Source organism: Oncorhynchus mykiss, chromosome 9 (assembly GCF_013265735.2).
Source record: "Oncorhynchus mykiss isolate Arlee chromosome 9, USDA_OmykA_1.1, whole genome shotgun sequence".
NCBI classification, from domain to species: Eukaryota; Metazoa; Chordata; class Actinopteri; order Salmoniformes; family Salmonidae; genus Oncorhynchus; species Oncorhynchus mykiss.
The window spans coordinates 39,433,009-39,450,508 of record NC_048573.1 but is presented as its reverse complement, the minus strand read 5'-3'; the positions used below and the strand labels follow the sequence as shown (position 1 = coordinate 39,450,508).

The following is a 17,500-nucleotide window of genomic DNA, read 5'->3' as shown; positions in this document are numbered from 1 at the left end:
CCAAATAAATTCTAATCAACTTACTCTCTCAATCTCTTTATCTCTCTCTCTCTTTATCTCTCTCTCTCTTTATCTCTCTCTCTTTATCTCTCTCTCTCTTTATCTCTCTCTCTTTATCTCTCTCTCTCTCTCTCTCTCTCTCTCTCTCTCTCTCTGTTGAAGCGAACCAATTGGTTTTAGAAGTTGCTACAGAAGAATCACTTTCTACTCATCGCTGCTAGATGGTGCTGCAGGTCAAAGATGTATTCAAACATCTTTTAGTTTCTTCTCACCTCACTTATGGAACAATCTTCAGAATATCCTACAGTTGGACGCGTTGGTGCCTTTCTGTCGAATCAAATTGTTGATAGAGGATCGTTTCAGTGAGGAATGTGATTGTTTTTATTGTGTTTGTGTGTGTTTCCTATGCTCCTGCCTTGATTGTGTAATTGTATTTATTTGTATTGGTATTTATCATGGATCCCCATTAGCTGCTACCAAAGAGGTGACTACTCTTCCTGAGGTCCAGAAACATTAAGGCAGTTTCACAATTTTTAAACATTACAGAACATTCCAAATAGATTTCACAACACACTAAGTGTGTGCCCTCAGGCCCCTACTCCACTACCACATATCTACAACACAAAATCCATGTGTGCGTGTGTGTATAGTGCGTATGTTATCATGTGTGTGTATACATGTGCCTATGTTTGTGTTACTGCACAGTCCCCGTTGTTCCATGAAGTGTATTTTCATGTTTTTAAATCTGATTCTATTGCTTGCATCAGTTACCTGATGTGGAATATACTGTAATTCCATGTAGTCATGGCTCTATGTAGTACTGTGTGCCTCCCATAATCTGTTCTGGACTTGGGGACAGTGAAGAGACCTCTGGTGGCATGTCTTGTGGGGTATGCATGGGTGTCCGAGCTGTGTGTTAGTTGTTTAAACAGACAGCTCGGTGCTTTCAACATATCAATACCTCTCACATATACAAGTAATGATGAAGTCAATCTCTCCTCCACTTTGAGCCAGGAGAGATTGACATGCATATTATTGTTTGCTCTCTGTGTACATCCAAGGGCCAGCCGTACTGCCCTGTTCTGAGCCAAGTCCCTCTTTGTGGCACCTGACCACACGACTGAACAGTAGTCCAGGTGCATCAAAACTAGGGCCTGTAGGACCTGCCTTGTTGATAGTACTGTTAAGAAGGTAGAGCAACACTTTATTATGGACACACTTCTCCCCATCTTAGCTACTGTTGTATCAATATGTTTTGACCATGACAGTTTACAATCCAGGGTTAATCCAAGCAGTTTAGTCACCTCAACTTGCTCAATTTCCACATTATTTATTACAATATTTAGTTGAGGTTTAGGGTTTAGTGAATGATTTGTCCCAAATACAATGCTTTTAGTTTTTGAAATATTTAGGACTTGTAACGACTTTCTTCCTGGGAAGAAGAGGCGGACCAAAACGCAGCGTGGTTAGAGTTCATGTTTTTTTTAATAAGAGAAACTAAACATGAACAGAATACAAAACAATAAACGTGGCAAAACCAAAACAGTCCTAACTGGTGCAGAAAACACAAATACAGGAAACAATCACCCACAAACAAACAGTGAAACCCAGGCTACCTAAGTATGATTCTCAATCAGAGACAACTAATGACACCTGCTTCTGATACTAGGCCCAACACAGAAAAACAACCTAGACATACAAAACATAGAATGCCCACCCAACTCACGTCCTGACCAACTAAAACAAACAATTAACACAATAACTTTGGTCAGAACGTGACAGGACTAACTTAATCCTTGCCACCCATTCTGAAACTAACGGCAGCTGTTAAGTGTTAAGTGTTTCAGTCATTTTGGTCACTGTTGTAGCTGACATGCAGTGTTCTGTCATCCACATACTTTAGTCAAAGCCAGTGGCATGCCGTTAGTAAAGAGAGGAGAGGCTTCCATTAAAGAACACCCTCTGTGTTCTGTTAGACAGGTAACTATTTATCCACAACATAGCAGGGGATGTAAAGCCATAACTGTCACAGTTTTCATCGTCTGAAGAGGAATCGGACCAAAGCGCAGCGTGGTAAGTGTTCATGACTTTTTATTTTCACTGAACACTAAACAAAAATAACAACGCGAATGACCGAAACAGTCCTGTAAGGTGCAAAACACTAAACAGAAAATACAGTGCCTTGCGAAAGTATTCGGCTTTACGACCTTTTGCCACATTTCAGGCTTCAAACATAAAGATATAAAACTGTATTTTTTTGTGAAGAATCAACAACAAGTGGGACACAATCATGAAGTGGAACGACATTTATTGGATATTTCAAACTTTTTTAACAAATCAAAAACTGAAAAATTGGGCGTGCAAAATTATTCAGCCCCTTTACTTTCAGTGCAGCAAACTCTCTCCAGAAGTTCAGTGAGGATCTCTGAATGATCCAATGTTGACCTAAATGACTAATGATGATAAATACAATCCACCTGTGTGTAATCAAGTCTCCGTATAAATGCACCTGCACTGTGATAGTCTCAGAGGTCCGTTAAAAGCGCAGAGAGCATCATGAAGAACAAGGAACACACCAGGCAGGTCCGAGATACTGTTGTGAAGAAGTTTAAAGCCGTATTTGGATACAAAAAGATTTCCCAAGCTTTAAACATCCCAGGAAGCACTGTGCAAGCGATAATATTGAAATGGAAGGAGTATCAGACCACTGCAAATCTACCAAGACCTGGCCGTCCCTCTAAACTTTCAACTCATACAAGGAGAAGACTGATCAGAGATGCAGCCAAGAGGCCCATGATCACTCTGGATGAACTGCAGAGATCTACAGCTGAGGTGGGAGACTCTGTCCATAGGACAACAATCAGTCGTATATTGCACAAATCTGGCCTTTATGGAAGAGTGGCAAGAAGAAAGCCATTTCTTAAAGATATCCATAAAAAGTGTTGTTTAAAGTTTGCCACAAGCCACCTGGGAGACACACCAAACATGTGGAAGAAGGTGCTCTGGTCAGATGAAACCAAAATTGAACTTTTTGGCAACAATGCAAAACGTTATGTTTGGCGTAAAAGCAACACAGCAAATCACCCTGAACACACCATCCACACTGTCAAACATGGTGGTGGCAGCATCATGGTTTGGGCCTGCTTTTCTTCAGCAGGGACAGGGAAGATGGTTAAAATTGATGGGAAGATGGATGGATCCAAATACAGGACCATTCTGGAAGAAAACCTGATGGAGTCTGCAAAAGACCTGAGACTGGGACGGAGATTTGTCTTCTAACAAGACAATGATCCAAAACATAAGGCAAAATCTTCAATGGAATGGTTCAAAAATAAACATATCCAGGTGTTAGAATGGCCAAGTCAAAGTCCAGACCTGAATCCAATCGAGAATCTGTGGAAAGAACTGAAAACTGCTGTTCACAAAGGCTCTCCATCCAACCTCACTGAGCTCGAGCTGTTTTGCAAGGAGGAATGGGAAAAAATGTCAGTCTCTCGATGTGCAAAACTGATAGAGACATACCCCAAGCGACTTACAGCTGTAATCGCAGCAAACGGTGGCGCTACAAAGTATTAACTTAAGGGGGCTGAATAATTTTGCAAGCCCAATTTTTCAGTTTTTGATTTGTTAAAAAAGTTTGAAATATCCAATAAATGTCGTTCCACTTCATGATTGTGTCCCACTTGTTGTTGATTCTTCACAAAAAAATACAGTTTTATATCTTTATGTTTGAAGCCTGAAATGTGGCAAAAGGTCGCAAAGTTCAAGGGGGCCGAATACTTTCGCAAGGCACTGTAACTACCCACAAAAACCATGTGGGAAAAAGCTACCTAAGTATGGTTCCCAATCAGAGACAACGATAGACAGCAGTCCCTGATTGAGAACCATACCCGGCCAAAACAAAGAAATACAAAAACATAGAAAAAAGAACATAGAATGCCCACCCAAATCACACCCTGACCAAACCAAAATGGAGACATAAAAACCTCTAAGGTCAGGGCGTGACAATAACACATGCGTTTTTACAGCAGCAGACTATGATCGATAAAGTCAAAAGCCACATTGAATCATCAGCCATTTGTGTAAGTGCTGTGCTTGTTGAATGTCCTTCCTTATAAGCATGCTGAAAGTCTGTTGTCAACTTGTTTACTGTAAAATAGCATTGTATGTGGTCAAACACCATTTTTTTCAAAACTTTACCAAAGGTTGGTAACAGGCTGATTGGTCGGCTATTTCAGCCATTAATTAAAGGGGGCTTTACTATTCTTAGGGCACACACTTTCTAGTAGGCTTAAATTGAAAATATGGCAATATCATCTGATTTTATACTCAGTAATTTTACATCCAAGCTTGTCATTGTTGATAGAAAACTATAATTTGTTTGCCTCTTCCACACTCACTTAGCGGAATTCTAAATGACAATTCTTGGTCAGATATACAGTACTTGGATGTGTCGTGTCAGTGTTTGTTACTGGCATGTCATCCCTAAGTTTTCCAATCTTACCAATGAAAAAAGCATTAAAGTAGTTGGCAATATCAGTGGGTTTTGTGATGAATGAGTCATCTGATTCAATGAATGATGGAGTTCGCCCTTTTTTCGCCTTTTTCACATTTTTCCCCCAAGATTTCATTGAAGGTGCTCCAAAGCTGTTATTGACATTCTTTATGTCATTTGTCTTTGTTTCATAGTGTAGTTGTAATTGCTTGGTCTTACCATGCAGGGCTGCCTTGGAAAATATACTTTGGTCTCAACTGGGACTTAATAATGGTTCCAGTAAATGGTATTGTAATGTACATGATAGCCTAACTAAGGACCACAGTTTAGCACGAATCCAATGGATGCCAAAGAAGCAGTAGCTGCCATTATCTTCCATTTATTTTCTAAACGTGAACTATTCCAAATGAGGGGAAAGGGAGCAATAGCAAAGATCATGGCAATCCTCCTTCCTCCTCCAATCCTTCCTCCTGCACAGAGCCACACCCGAGAAGAAGAGGCACAGTGAGAGGGTTTACTCCCGTAAAAATCTGTCCACGATAAGCAGACCAATAAGCAGACCACTAGAACAAACCTCAGCACAGGTGAGCTGTGTATACTTATTACGAGCAGTGAGGTGGGCTGGGCGCGGTAATATAGGTGCGGCGCTGACCGGCGACCGGTGGTGCTGAAATCCTCTCTGGTTTGATCGTGGCGCTGTCCATGGTGCTGAATGTTTGTGCGGCGGTACAGGGCACAATGAATTCACGCAGACAACTTCAGTATGTCGTTAGTAGGCCTTATTTAGGCTACCTGCGGCTTTTGACATAGGTTACTCTAAAATTTACGGAAGAAAAAACATATAGGAATATTATGACCAACTGAAGAAAATATTATATATTTTTAGATTGTGTATTAATCAATATATTAATTTAAGAGGAGATGACAATACGCCTTCATTTTTACCATTAAAGAAAGTGCTACAACTGACCCATTGTATGGTTACCACGAACCTCGACTAATGTGGGCCTACTCGAAATTCTACCAATAGATGAATGTTATCATGGTAAATTTGAATACCTCTAACTCAAACAGAAATAGAAAAATCTCAAATATGTTACACCTGTCCCCAGTATCCACTTGGCCTATAATATATAACTATAGTTTACATGGTATTCCAAATGATGAAACACATCACTCAACCACGAATCATATTCAGTAGGAAACACTAATCCTTTACTTTTATTTAGCACACATAATTGAAATAGTACTAAAACAATATTTCTGTTGTTATTTATTAAAAAATAACATTTGCTCAAACGAATGACCCACATTTTATAATACCAACTTGAAAAACAGAATCATTTCATTTCTGCACGGATTAGCTGTTATGCCAATTGAGCAGCCTTCTGTGAGACCCTTTCATAGCGAGCACAGAGAGAGACAGAATGAAAGAGGGAGATAGAGAGAGAGAGAGAGAGAGCGAGAGAGAGAGAGAGAGAGAGAGAGAGAGAGAGAGAGAGAGAGGATGCGACGCAAATATACAGGGATACTCTATCGAGGGCAAATGAGAGCTCATCGGCTAGTATAGTATACATCTTGACTCGATATATTTTTTTATAGTGATATATTTTTCCTTCCTTGATGCAGAAAATATATTTTGTTTATCATATATCCACGTAGCTCTCTCGCCCCACACCCTCACCCTATTCTACTACGGTACACCCTCCCTCTTCCACTGCACATAGATGTAATGTTGGTATCAGCGTTTTTTCCAATAACCGATGTCTGTGTGCATCCCGCCTCCCTGCGCTCTCAATTAGATGGTGCAAGTCAAAATGTCCAAATCGTCCGCAGACCCACTGCCTGGTGTCGAAACAGGCTCACAGTCTCACAATTTTCAGGTAGGTCTCTTCTTTTTAGATAGCTCTCAGCAAAGTAGAGCTTGAAAATGGTTAACGTTTTGCTACTTGTTGTTGAAATGAAAGCGTACAGCCTTGGCAATAGTTTCTACCTACGCCAGTGGAATATCGTTTTGAAACTGCCGATTGGTGAAAATAAGCAAAAGGCTATGCCACACGATGGGATTATGTTATCCGTTTAATTCGATCGGTTATCTAGGCTATTTAATTGTCGTTATAAAGAAAGTCGATAAGATGATTGATAGGTCTACAATGTTTATTGCTGAAGTGTGTTCTTCACTCACTCTGATTTCTAACCGCAATTCAGGCCTCTATTCTTCTGATTTTCAATATGTATTGTGCAATGGTGTTTTATTATTTATTTGAATGCATTTCCTGCTTAAGATCTGCGTACAATGCGTTATACTCAACCAAAAACAGATATCACGTGTCTTATATTTAACTGTTTTAACGTTTCATCTGTGGCGGGTAAGAAACCGTGAATATCAAGCACTTCTTGTTCGAGTAGATTGGCTCACCTGTAGCCTACTTATTTCAGAGCTTTTATTAAAACGCAATTGCAAAGGCACTCTAGCATTAGGTTTTGGCATCAAAGTAACCGTTGGGTGGGAGCTAAATCCAATCCAACGAGACTTTATTGAGTGGTGGATTCGTATAGATCTACAGTGGGCTGGCTGGCTGTACGTCTGTCCATATTCTGTATTGTGAATGCATGTCCACCCCCCCCCCCCCCCCCCCCCACCCCCCCAACAACAAAATTATAATAAACTTATCTACCAAGAAAATGCTAAGCTCGCACTCACAGGGTAGTCCAGAACAAGGTGTGCCCAATTGCCTACATGGTTCATGACTATTTACAGTTCTGCGTCAGCCTTTGTCCCCAATAAATACATTTAATCAATGGTTTGAGAAATATCATCCACTACTAGACACGCATTATTATCCAGACAGTCATTACATGTGGGTCATTCCACGAAATGAGTACCTTTTGTGTCCCTTTGATATTTTAGGTAGAAATTGTGCACACGTATTGTACTTTAAAAACCTCATATTAAATGAAATTCACTTTAATATGGTCCACATGGACATGTTTCAGAAATTCTGATTTTGAATATGAATAAAGACTTGCTACAGTGCCCAAATTCAGCATTTTGATTTGTCCCTCAGTGACTTGTAGGAAGATTCTAAACCACTTATCCCCAACGTTTATCTAAGTTTAGTTGAAAAGCCCCAATTATTACGTTGCTTTGACAAAGTCATTTCTGAAGATTAAAATGTATTCAATGTAATTAGTGATTCATTTTAAGGTAAAAAAAAAAAAACCTGTCTCTTGTTTTTAGGTTAACCCTGTTACGTGAACTGAACTCTCATTTTAATATGTTGAAACTATTCTTTAAAAAAAATAAAATCTGAAGGAGCAATGAACATCTAATAGTCAAATGTGGTGGAAAACTGACCTGGTTGAGCATAACAATTGCCACTTCCTGTTGCACACAACAAGATTCCCTGTCACAAGGGGAACAAATGGTCATCCCTGTTACTTAATTTGACACTTAATAGGCACTTAATATAGTCTTTTTTTTAAAAATCAAACCTCTTAAGATGCACCGAATTGGTGGAACGACCCATATATCCAGCCAGAAGAATAGTTTGTTTTAGACATTGATCTATCATACCTTGTAATAGGATTTGAGAAATTGAGCTATTTGAAGATTTGACAATGCACTTGACTTGTTCTTGTTCTATCTATAGAAATACATGAGTAAACATGTACATGATATAACATATATATTAAAGCCACTCGTTTCAGGAAAGGGTACTAGGCTAGGTAAAAATGACCAATCTATAGCTCTGCATTGCAGCCATAACACTGGTGAATGCTAGCAGGGTGAAGCAACAGCAAGGTTTGTTATAATGCTGCCAAAGCCTAATATCTTGTACCGTTGACTCTCTTCCCCTCTCTTCCCCTCTCTACCCATTTTCTCTTCTTTTCTCATTTCTCACTCTCTTTCATCCTTTATTATAATTTCTCTCGCTTTCCTCTTAATTCTCTTTGTTCTTAATGCCCCTCTCTCTTTTTAAAACTTTGTCCTCATCTTACTTTACACCCCTTCTTTCCCCCTGTCGTTTTATGTCATTCTGATTCCTGTCTCATCTCTCGTTGCCTCCTCTCTCTTCCTTTCCTTTCTCACCCCTCTCTCCTCTGCAACAGCTGCCCAGGAAGTTGCCTAAGAGGAAAAGTCGGTTCAAACGTTCGGATGGCAGCACGTCCTCAGACACCACCTCCAGCTTCATCAAAAGACAGGTAACTTTAGAGTCCTTCACTAGCTCCTGTTGCCATGGTCAGTGTGCAGTGTGAATGGCATAACCAAGGATCTTGTGTCAATTCAACACTGTCATACCACATTCCACAAGCACTAACGGAAAGGGTGTCGAGATACTTTTCGGTTTAGGTTTTTGAAAGTGACCGTTGCCTTGGTTTTATTCTCAATCTTATAGTAACCAATCACTGCGATGTCTTTACTATGAGGCGTTTTATTTGGTTTAATTCACAATAGGCTGCTGAGGGGAGGAGGGCTCATAATAACGTATGGAATGGAGTGAATGGAATGGTACCAAAAACAGGGACACCAGGTGTTTGATGAGTTTGATACCATTCCATTGATTCCGTTCCAGCCATTACTATGAGCCCTCCTCCCCAATGAAGGTGCCACCAACCTCCTGTGGTTGAATGAGCTTTTACTGGTAAAACATTTGAATGTAATTCTTAACATTTCCAGTGGAGGGCAGTGTTGGATTTGTAGCAGCAGTTTGTTACATGAAAATCCCATCCCAGCCTCAGTGGTTAATTCATGCTTTCAGGTCAAGCAAGCGCGAGTGGCAAGGGGTGCAGATGTGATGTTATTTAAGAGAATCTCAATAGCTGCTGAAAAAAAGGGAGAGAGAAATTAGGTTAAGATAACACTGCCCTTGAATTTAGATTTGTCACCACGCTTAACAGAACCTTTTTGGGTCTCTTTTCCCCTAATAATGTCCTGCCGTGAATTCAGGAAGTGTTTTTTTTTCTTCATTCTGTATGCTTGATGTATGTTTGATGTATGTTCTCCATGCTCTGTATCTGCAGATGAATTGGACTTGGTAAGCGTGTCAGTGCAGTAACCATCCAGGCGGCTGCAGTGTAGCGTCTGGCCCAGTAGAGGGGACCTCTGAGCCCCTGTAGAAGCTCTATGTGGAGAAATCAAAGAGCTTCAATCAGGTTACACTGCATGAGTCCAAGACTGACAACAACGCTGTGAGTCAGAGGCCTCTTCTTCCCCATGATTATGGGAGCAAAGGGAATGCCAAAAAGCCTGGGGTGGATTCTTACACCCCTTGGCAAATGGAATAATGTGTATGTGTACCAGACACCAGTTAACAGGGAGAGGCTAATGTTTCTGAGCGCTGGTACACTGGGTGCTTGGTTTAGGTCTTGTTCTTCTTAAGGCCTCTTGGTTTTAACACAGGTTTTACAATCCATATGACCCCCCTTTATCCTCTCTGGTTTGTGCCTCGTGTTTCTTTATATATTTTTTTACCTTCTTTCTTTGTGCACAGAAGTAAAGACGAATCCACTCAATCAGTCACCGGAGTATCTGTCAAAAAAGGCATGACTGAAACATGCACTGAGAACAGTATAAAGAAATAAGTATGAAGACAGAGTGAGAAATGTAGCTAGTTGTCAGAAGCGTTGGCGCGAGCCAGGGAAGGAGGGATGGAGGAGAAATGGCTGAAACAGACATTTTATTTAGGAGGGGACATTAGTTATACCGATTAGTGGCTCAGTGAAAACTTTCGTAATCCCTGAGAATATCGCAGGGTCTTCAATATGAATTGGACTCTTTTTCAGATCCAGGGTGAGGTGGTGTGTTTAACCTTCTATATCTCACCAGCTTCGCACCTTACATCTATACAGATACAGTTGTATTGTTCCCTCTCATTTCATTGAGGTTTTGCGTGTGTGTGTGTGTGTGTGTGTGTGTGTGTGTGCGTGAGTGTCTCTGTATTTGGTGGATTGCTGGGTTGTTGTAGCTACTTATTAGCACTTGATAATACCATAATATTACAAATTATTAAGCCTTTACCTCAGTGTGCTAAAACAGGGTCACACAGAGTGTTTCTGGGTAGTCTTAAACAAATCTACTTTGAAACAAAAGTATACACCTCACACACATGGTTATGGTTTTTTTTTAAAAAGACACCTGTACCATGTCATATATAGACTTGAAATGTATTCCATTTAGAGTTTGCATTCCAACATTACACATTATATACATCACAGAAGACTGAAATATAACAAAACCTGCCATAGAAACACCAGATTTTCATCAGATTAAAAAAAAAAAAATCTTTATTAAGGATGAAATTATGAAAAATAGGAATAACATTCCACCCATGAGGCCAAAGAGGACGCTTTTGGTCATTGACTGCAGGAAAAGGCTACCAAAAGAACGGAAAATGCCTTAAACAAGACAGGTACTTTGTACTTTCTTTGTTTAAATATGTTTTCCTTGTAATAGGGATGGATAGGGGCTCCACCCATAGCGTAGCAGTATGACTCATTACTGCAGACAGTAGAACACAATATACTGTTGGAATGTGTTTCCACAAGTACAATGTACACTATGTGAAATATACACACCCTGATAGTAGTAATATACATTCACAACAGCCTCATGAACATAGCTGTGGTAGAAATCGTGTTTATAATGCTGTGAAGTTAAATACTGATCTGTTCCCATTCTCAGATGCTGTAGTGACAGTGTGTGAGTGAAGGGAAGGGCTATGTTAACACGAGTAGCTTGACTTGATGAGACATGATCAAGTTTTCCTCTGACTACAGGACTGAGAAGACAGGAACGGATTGAAGGCAAGAGAGGGAGAGAGAGATAGCGAGAGAGAGAGAGAGAGAGAGAGAGAGAGATGAGAGAGAAAGAGGAAGGTGGATTTCATCAAGTGACGTACTTTAGCTCTTAGCAGAAGGTCTGTGCGTATGTGATTGGTGTGAGGGAGAGAGTGAGAGAGAGAGAGAGAGAGAGAGAGAGAGAGAGAGAGAGGTAGAAGGAGGAAGAGAGGGTGTCAAAGGAGTATATTCCAGTGCATGTCCTCCCTGGTTCGGGGAAGGAGCACAGTCCAGTATGACCATATACAACATGTAGCCTAGAGGAAGGACAGGCTGGCTCTATCACCACACTGAGTAAGTACACAGACTCCCCCAAGAGCTATCACCATCTCTTCCTCTCTCTGTCTCTTCCCCTCCTCTCCTCATTGTCTCTCCATGTCCTCTGTTCCTGTCAGCCGTTCTCCTCCTCATCTCCCCTGCTCTTTATGTCTTCAACGTTCTCTCTCCCCCTCCTTCACATCTCTCTACATCCTTTTCTCTTTTTCATTCCCTTCACATCTCTATTTCTCTGTGAAGCCCCCTAGTCGTTCTGTTTCCCTCTCTTCCCTGTTTCTCTCTTTTACTTCTTATTCTTCCTCTTCATTCTTCCCATTAAATCCAAGTACCACATTCATTAAAATGATGCTTCCTATGAGTTGCCTATTTCAGATAATTTCAGATCAGACCTTCATTGGTAGTGATTGTTGGGGCTGTGGTCTGTGATCTATGAGTGTATGTACGCCTCGTTGACTGTTAAAGGAGCAACTTGCCTTTACTTAATCACCCGTTTTACAACTAAAGTAGATGTACCCAGTTTGCATTTACACCTTCCGGCGTCGTGCTTGGAATATTGGAACCAGTCATCATCATTCATGTGCCTGCATGCGTGTGTGCCTGCGCGCGCGTGTGTGTGTGTGTGTGTGTGTGTGTGTGTGTGTGTGTGTGTGTGATGTAGGGTTGACCCCATTTAGTGGACTGGTCAATTGTTTGGTCGATAGGCTGTTGGTCGACCGAGATTTCTTTAGTGAGCAGTAGTAAAAAAAGAAAAAAATATAATGGTGTACACCTGTCTGATTGGTGCCTTTCTGAATGGACTGATCCATTGTGGTGGCCGTGGGGATGGGACAGTCCACTCTAAGATGTGCTACTGAAATTGTATATGGCTATATTATTTAGGAACAATGGTGCAACACTAATACAAATTATATTATTTTATAACAGATGCGCTTTCTCCCATGTTGGTTAGCGGTCGCTGTCCGCGGTTCTGAAGCAGATCAGTGCACTGTTGAGTTGTCGTCTTTTCCTAGACTATGTTGCTATGTGCATAATAGCAAAGTTAACCTGCATTTCAGCGTTGAGAACAATGCAGTGGAGGCAGCAGCGGAGTTAGGAGGTGAAAAAACAGCCCGTTTCCTAATTGTAGAAGAAAAGTGGGGAGAGAGGAAACCCCAACTTAATTGGGTCTATAATCAATGACCGAAATGTTAAACGTGCCTGGCTTTTACAGTCCATTCAGAAAGTATTCAGACCCCTTGACTTTTTCCACATTTTGTTACGTTACAGCCTTATTCTAAAATTGATTCAATTGTTATTTTCCCTCATCAATCTACACACAATACCCCATAATGACAAAGCAAACGGAAATATCACATTTACATAAGTATTCAGATCCTTTACTCAGTACTTTGTTGAAGAACCTTTGGCAGCGATTACAGCCTCGGGTCTTCTTGAGTATGACACTGCAAGCTTGGCACACGTGTATTTGAGGAGTTTCTCTCATTTCTTTCTGCAGATCCTCTCAAGCTCTGTCCGGTTGGATGGGGAGCGTTACAGCACAGCTATCTTCAGGTCTCTCCAGAGATGTTTGATCGGGTTCAAGCCACTCAAGGACATTCAGAGACTTGTCCCGAAGCCACTCCTGCGTTGTCTTGTCTGTGCGCTTAGGATTGTTGTCCTGTTGGAAGGTGAACCTTTGCCCCAGTCTGAGGTCCGGAGCGATCTGGAGCAGATTTTCATCAAGAATCTCTCTGTACTTTGCTCCGTTAATCTTTGCCTCGATCCTGACTTGTCTCCCAGTCCATGCCGCTGAAAAACATCCCCACAGCATGATGCTGCCACCGCCATGCTTCACCATAGGGATGGTGCCAGATTTCCTCCAGACGTGACACGTGGAATTCAGGCCAAAGAGTTCAATCTTGGTTTCATCAGACCAGAGAATCTTGTTTCTCATGGTCTGAGAGTCTTTAGGTGCTTTTTGTCAAACTCCAAGCGGGCTGTCATGTGTATTTTACTGAGGAGTGGCTTCCATCTGGTGACTCTACCATAAAGGCTTGATTGGTGGAGTGCTGCAGAAATGGTTGTCCTTCTGGAAGGTTCTCTTATCGCCACAGAAGAAGTCTATGGCTCTGTCAGAGTGACCATTGGGTTCTTGGTCACCTCCCTGACCAAGGCCCTTCTCCCCCGATTGCTCAGTTTGGCTGGGCGGCCAGCTCTCGGAAGAGTCTTGGTGGTTCCAAATGTCTTCTATTTAAGAATGATGGAGGCCACTGTGTTCTTGGGGACCTTCAATGCTGCAGACATTTTTTGGTACCCTTCCCCAGATCTGTGCCTCAACACAATCCTGTTTTGGAGCTCTACGGACAATTCCTTCAACCTCATTGCTTGTTCTTTGCTCTGACATGCACTGTCAACTGTGCAACCTTATATATAGACAAGTGTGTGCCTTTCCAAATCATGTCAATCAATTGAATATACCACAGGTTGACTCCAATCAAGTTGTAAAAACATCTCAAGGATGATCATTGAAAATAGGATGCACCTGAGTTAAATTTAAGTCCAATAGCAAATGGTCTGAATACTCATGTAAATAAGGTATTTCTGTTTCTTTTTTTCTTTTTTATAAATGAGCAAAAATGTCTAAAAACATGTTTTCTTTGTCATTATGGGGTATTGTGTGTAGATTGCTGAGGAACATATTTTTAAAGTCAATTTTAGAATAGGGCTGTAACTTAATTAACACACAGCATACCAGTCGCTCACGATTTGACATGCATTCAAGCATTTTAGTTTTAAATAAAATAACAAAGTGACCCTTGAAAAATTAGCACAAACAAAAAATAAACCGTTCCATGTTGGAAATTGCATTCATGAATGAATGCCGACTGGTTTTAGTCTTTGCTGTAATAAAGGCAAAAAGGCAAAAACAATTTTTTTTTTACAACAGACTCTCTAGTATTTACATTGTTCCAAAAGGCCAGAGAAATGATATTGTAATCTAACGGCACCTGTTTGGCACACAAGATGTACGCAGTGCTGGCTCCTTACCTTCTTTTTCTAGATCTCCAGTATTTTCCACAACTAGTCAAATTTATTCCACACATCTGACTTCCCCTTTACCTCCTGAGCAACCAGTAAACATTCTCCCGGTTCGAGTTTATTTGTCACATCCTCTGAATTCTTCCAGATCAGGTATTCCCAAAATGGGGTAAGCAATGCCGTCTGGGTACACCAAATAAACATACAAAAAACAGTCCATTTATATTTTCCAACGGGGCCATACATTTGGGTGAGTTTTTTTTCTTGCCTGAATAGCCTCGTTTCACTGCCAAAAAATCAAATTAAACCATCTAGTGTTCATCGAAATAACAACACAATGTCAAATACAGGTAGCCTAGTCAAATAATGAACATCCAATCACATTAACCATTACTCGTCACGGGAATTCCACTAACGGTATGTATGTAGCCAAACGTAGCTGCTGCTCATTCCATTTGCTCGAAAATGGATAAATGGTTCAAAAAAGTAAGGCCCTTAGAGACACATAACAGCTCTACTGTCACACCCTGACCATAGTAAGCTGTTTATTCTCTGTGTTGTTTGGGGCGAGAGGCAGCCCCAAAAAAATTGGAGGGGGGAGGCACACGGGGAAATTGGTGGATTCAGGGTTTAGACCTGAGCCAACTCCCCATGCTTACCGTGGGTAGCGTGTGACCGGTTTGGCACCGTGTTATGCGGTGATGCGCACGGTGTCTCCAGTGCGCATTCACAGCCCGGTGCGCTCTGTTCCAGCATCCCGCAGTTGCCGGGCTAGAGTGGGCATTCAGCCAGGACGGATTGTGCCGGTTCAGCGCTCCTGGTCTCCAGTACGTCTCCTCGGTCCAGGATATCCTGCAGCGGTTCTACGCACTGTGTCGCCAGTGCGCCTTCACAGCCTAGTGCGTCCTGTGCCAGCTTCCTGCACTTGCCGGGCTGGAGTGAGCATCCAGTTTCCACAACAAGGGTTGTGCCAGCTCTGCGCTCTAGACCTCCAGTGCGCCTCCACAGTCCAGTGCATCCTGTGCCTCCTGCCAGCACTCGCCCTGAGGTGCGTGTCATCAGCCCGGTGCCACCTGTACCGGTCCCACACATCAGGCCTAAAGTGCGCCTCCACAGTCCAGTACGTCCTGTGCCTCTTCCTCGCACTCGCCCTGAGGGGCCTGTCATCAGCCCGGTGCCACCTGTACCTGTCCCACGCACCTGGCCTCCAGTGCGCCTCCACAGTCCAGTACGTCCTGTGCCTCCTCCCCACACTCGCCCTGAGGTGTGTGGCACCAGCCCGGTACCACCAGTGCCGGCACCACGCATCAGGCCTCCAATGCGCCTCCACAGTCCAGAGCTTCCGGCGACAGTTCCCAGTCCAGAGCTTCCGGCGACAGTTCCCAGTCCAGAGCTTCCGGCGACAGTTCCCAGTCCAGAGCTTCCGGCAACAGTTTCCAGTCCAGAGCTTCCGGCAACGTTTCACAGTCCGGAACCTCCAGCGACGGTCCACAGTCCGGAACCTCCTGAGACGGTCTACAGTCCGGAACCTCCTGAGACGGTCTACAGTCCAGAACCTCCTGAGACAGTCTACGGTCCGGAACTTCCTGAGACGGTCTACAGTCCGGAACCTCCTGAGACGGTCTACAGTCCAGAACCTCCTGAGACGGTCTACGGCCCAGAACCTCCTGAGACGGTCTACAGTTGGCGGTCCGGAGCCTCCAGCAACGGTTGGCGGTCCGGAGCCTCAAGCGACGGTCTGCGGTCCAGAGCCTTCGGCAGGGGTTCTCAGTCCAGAGCCTCCTGCAACGATCTATGGTCCGGTTCCTCTGGCAATGATCCACGGTCTGGAGCCTCCGGCGATGATCCACGGTCGTCTAGGTGAAATGTATTTCTATGGTGGCCTGAAATGGTTCCCAATCACAGGCAGCTGTTTATTGTTGTCTCTCATTGGGGATCATATTTAGGTAGCCATTTCCCATTGTTATTCGTGGGATCTTGTCTACATTTAGTTGCCTGAATGCACACCAGTAGCGTCACATTTAGTTTGTGCTTTAATGTTTTTGTTTATTGAGTTTCGATTTATAAAAAATATGTGGAACTCCACTCACGCTGCGCCTTGGTCTACTCATTACGACGAGCGTGACATCTACTGGTAGTACTGCTACTACCAGCAGTACTACACCTGCACCTGTCGACGACAGAAGTTGTTCTGCTTCCACGAACACATCCAATGCTAGCATCAGTAATTCTACATTTGTTGTTAGCCCAGCTAGCATGGACACTGACAGTTGTGAATCTGATGCAGCTGAAGAGCTACTGCCTCCTTACCTGGGAAAGCACCAAACAACAGACAGGGACGTTGGACCATCGAAGAGGTGCAAATATGATGAGAACTACATTGATTTGGGGTTCACTTATTTTGAGAGTAGTGCCTTTCCTCAGCCACGGTGTGTTAAATTTGCAAAAGTACTATCTCACAACTCGATGAAACCTTCACTCTTGCGCAGACATTTAGAAAAAAAAAGCCAAGGGAGTTTTTTGAGCGAGAATTAAGATTACTTTCTCGTAGTAAGACATGTTTAAAAGCAACAGATACCATTAATAAGAAGGGGCTAGAATCATCTTATATGGTGAGCTACCGAGTGGCTAGGACAGGCATGCCCCATACTATTGTGGAGGAATTCATTCTTCCTGCTGCCGTGGACATGGCTGGGACAATGCTGGGGGGAAAAGGCCAAAAAAACGAATCAGACAATGTCTCATGACACATCAGTGACATGGCAGGAGATGTTTTGAAACCTTTACTGCTTCGCATACAAGCCAGTGTGTTATATGTGTTACAGCTGGATGAGTCAACAGACGTGGCGGGCCTCGCACAGCTCCTGGTAT

The 17,500-nt window shown here is 42.6% G+C and overlaps 1 protein-coding gene across 1 annotated transcript in view; it reads left to right on the top strand.

The window, feature by feature from the left end:
• Positions 1-6,009: 6,009 nt before the first annotated feature.
• LOC110531166 (voltage-dependent L-type calcium channel subunit beta-3) overlaps positions 6,010-17,500 on the top strand; it is a 28,650-nt gene continuing 17,159 nt past the window's right edge. Inside the window, exons 1-2 of the mRNA XM_036987948.1 lie at positions 6,010-6,378; positions 8,609-8,701. Coding sequence (XP_036843843.1) covers positions 6,298-6,378; positions 8,609-8,701 — 174 coding nt within the window. The 5' untranslated portion in view covers positions 6,010-6,297. The remainder of the gene's footprint in view (positions 6,379-8,608; positions 8,702-17,500) is intronic.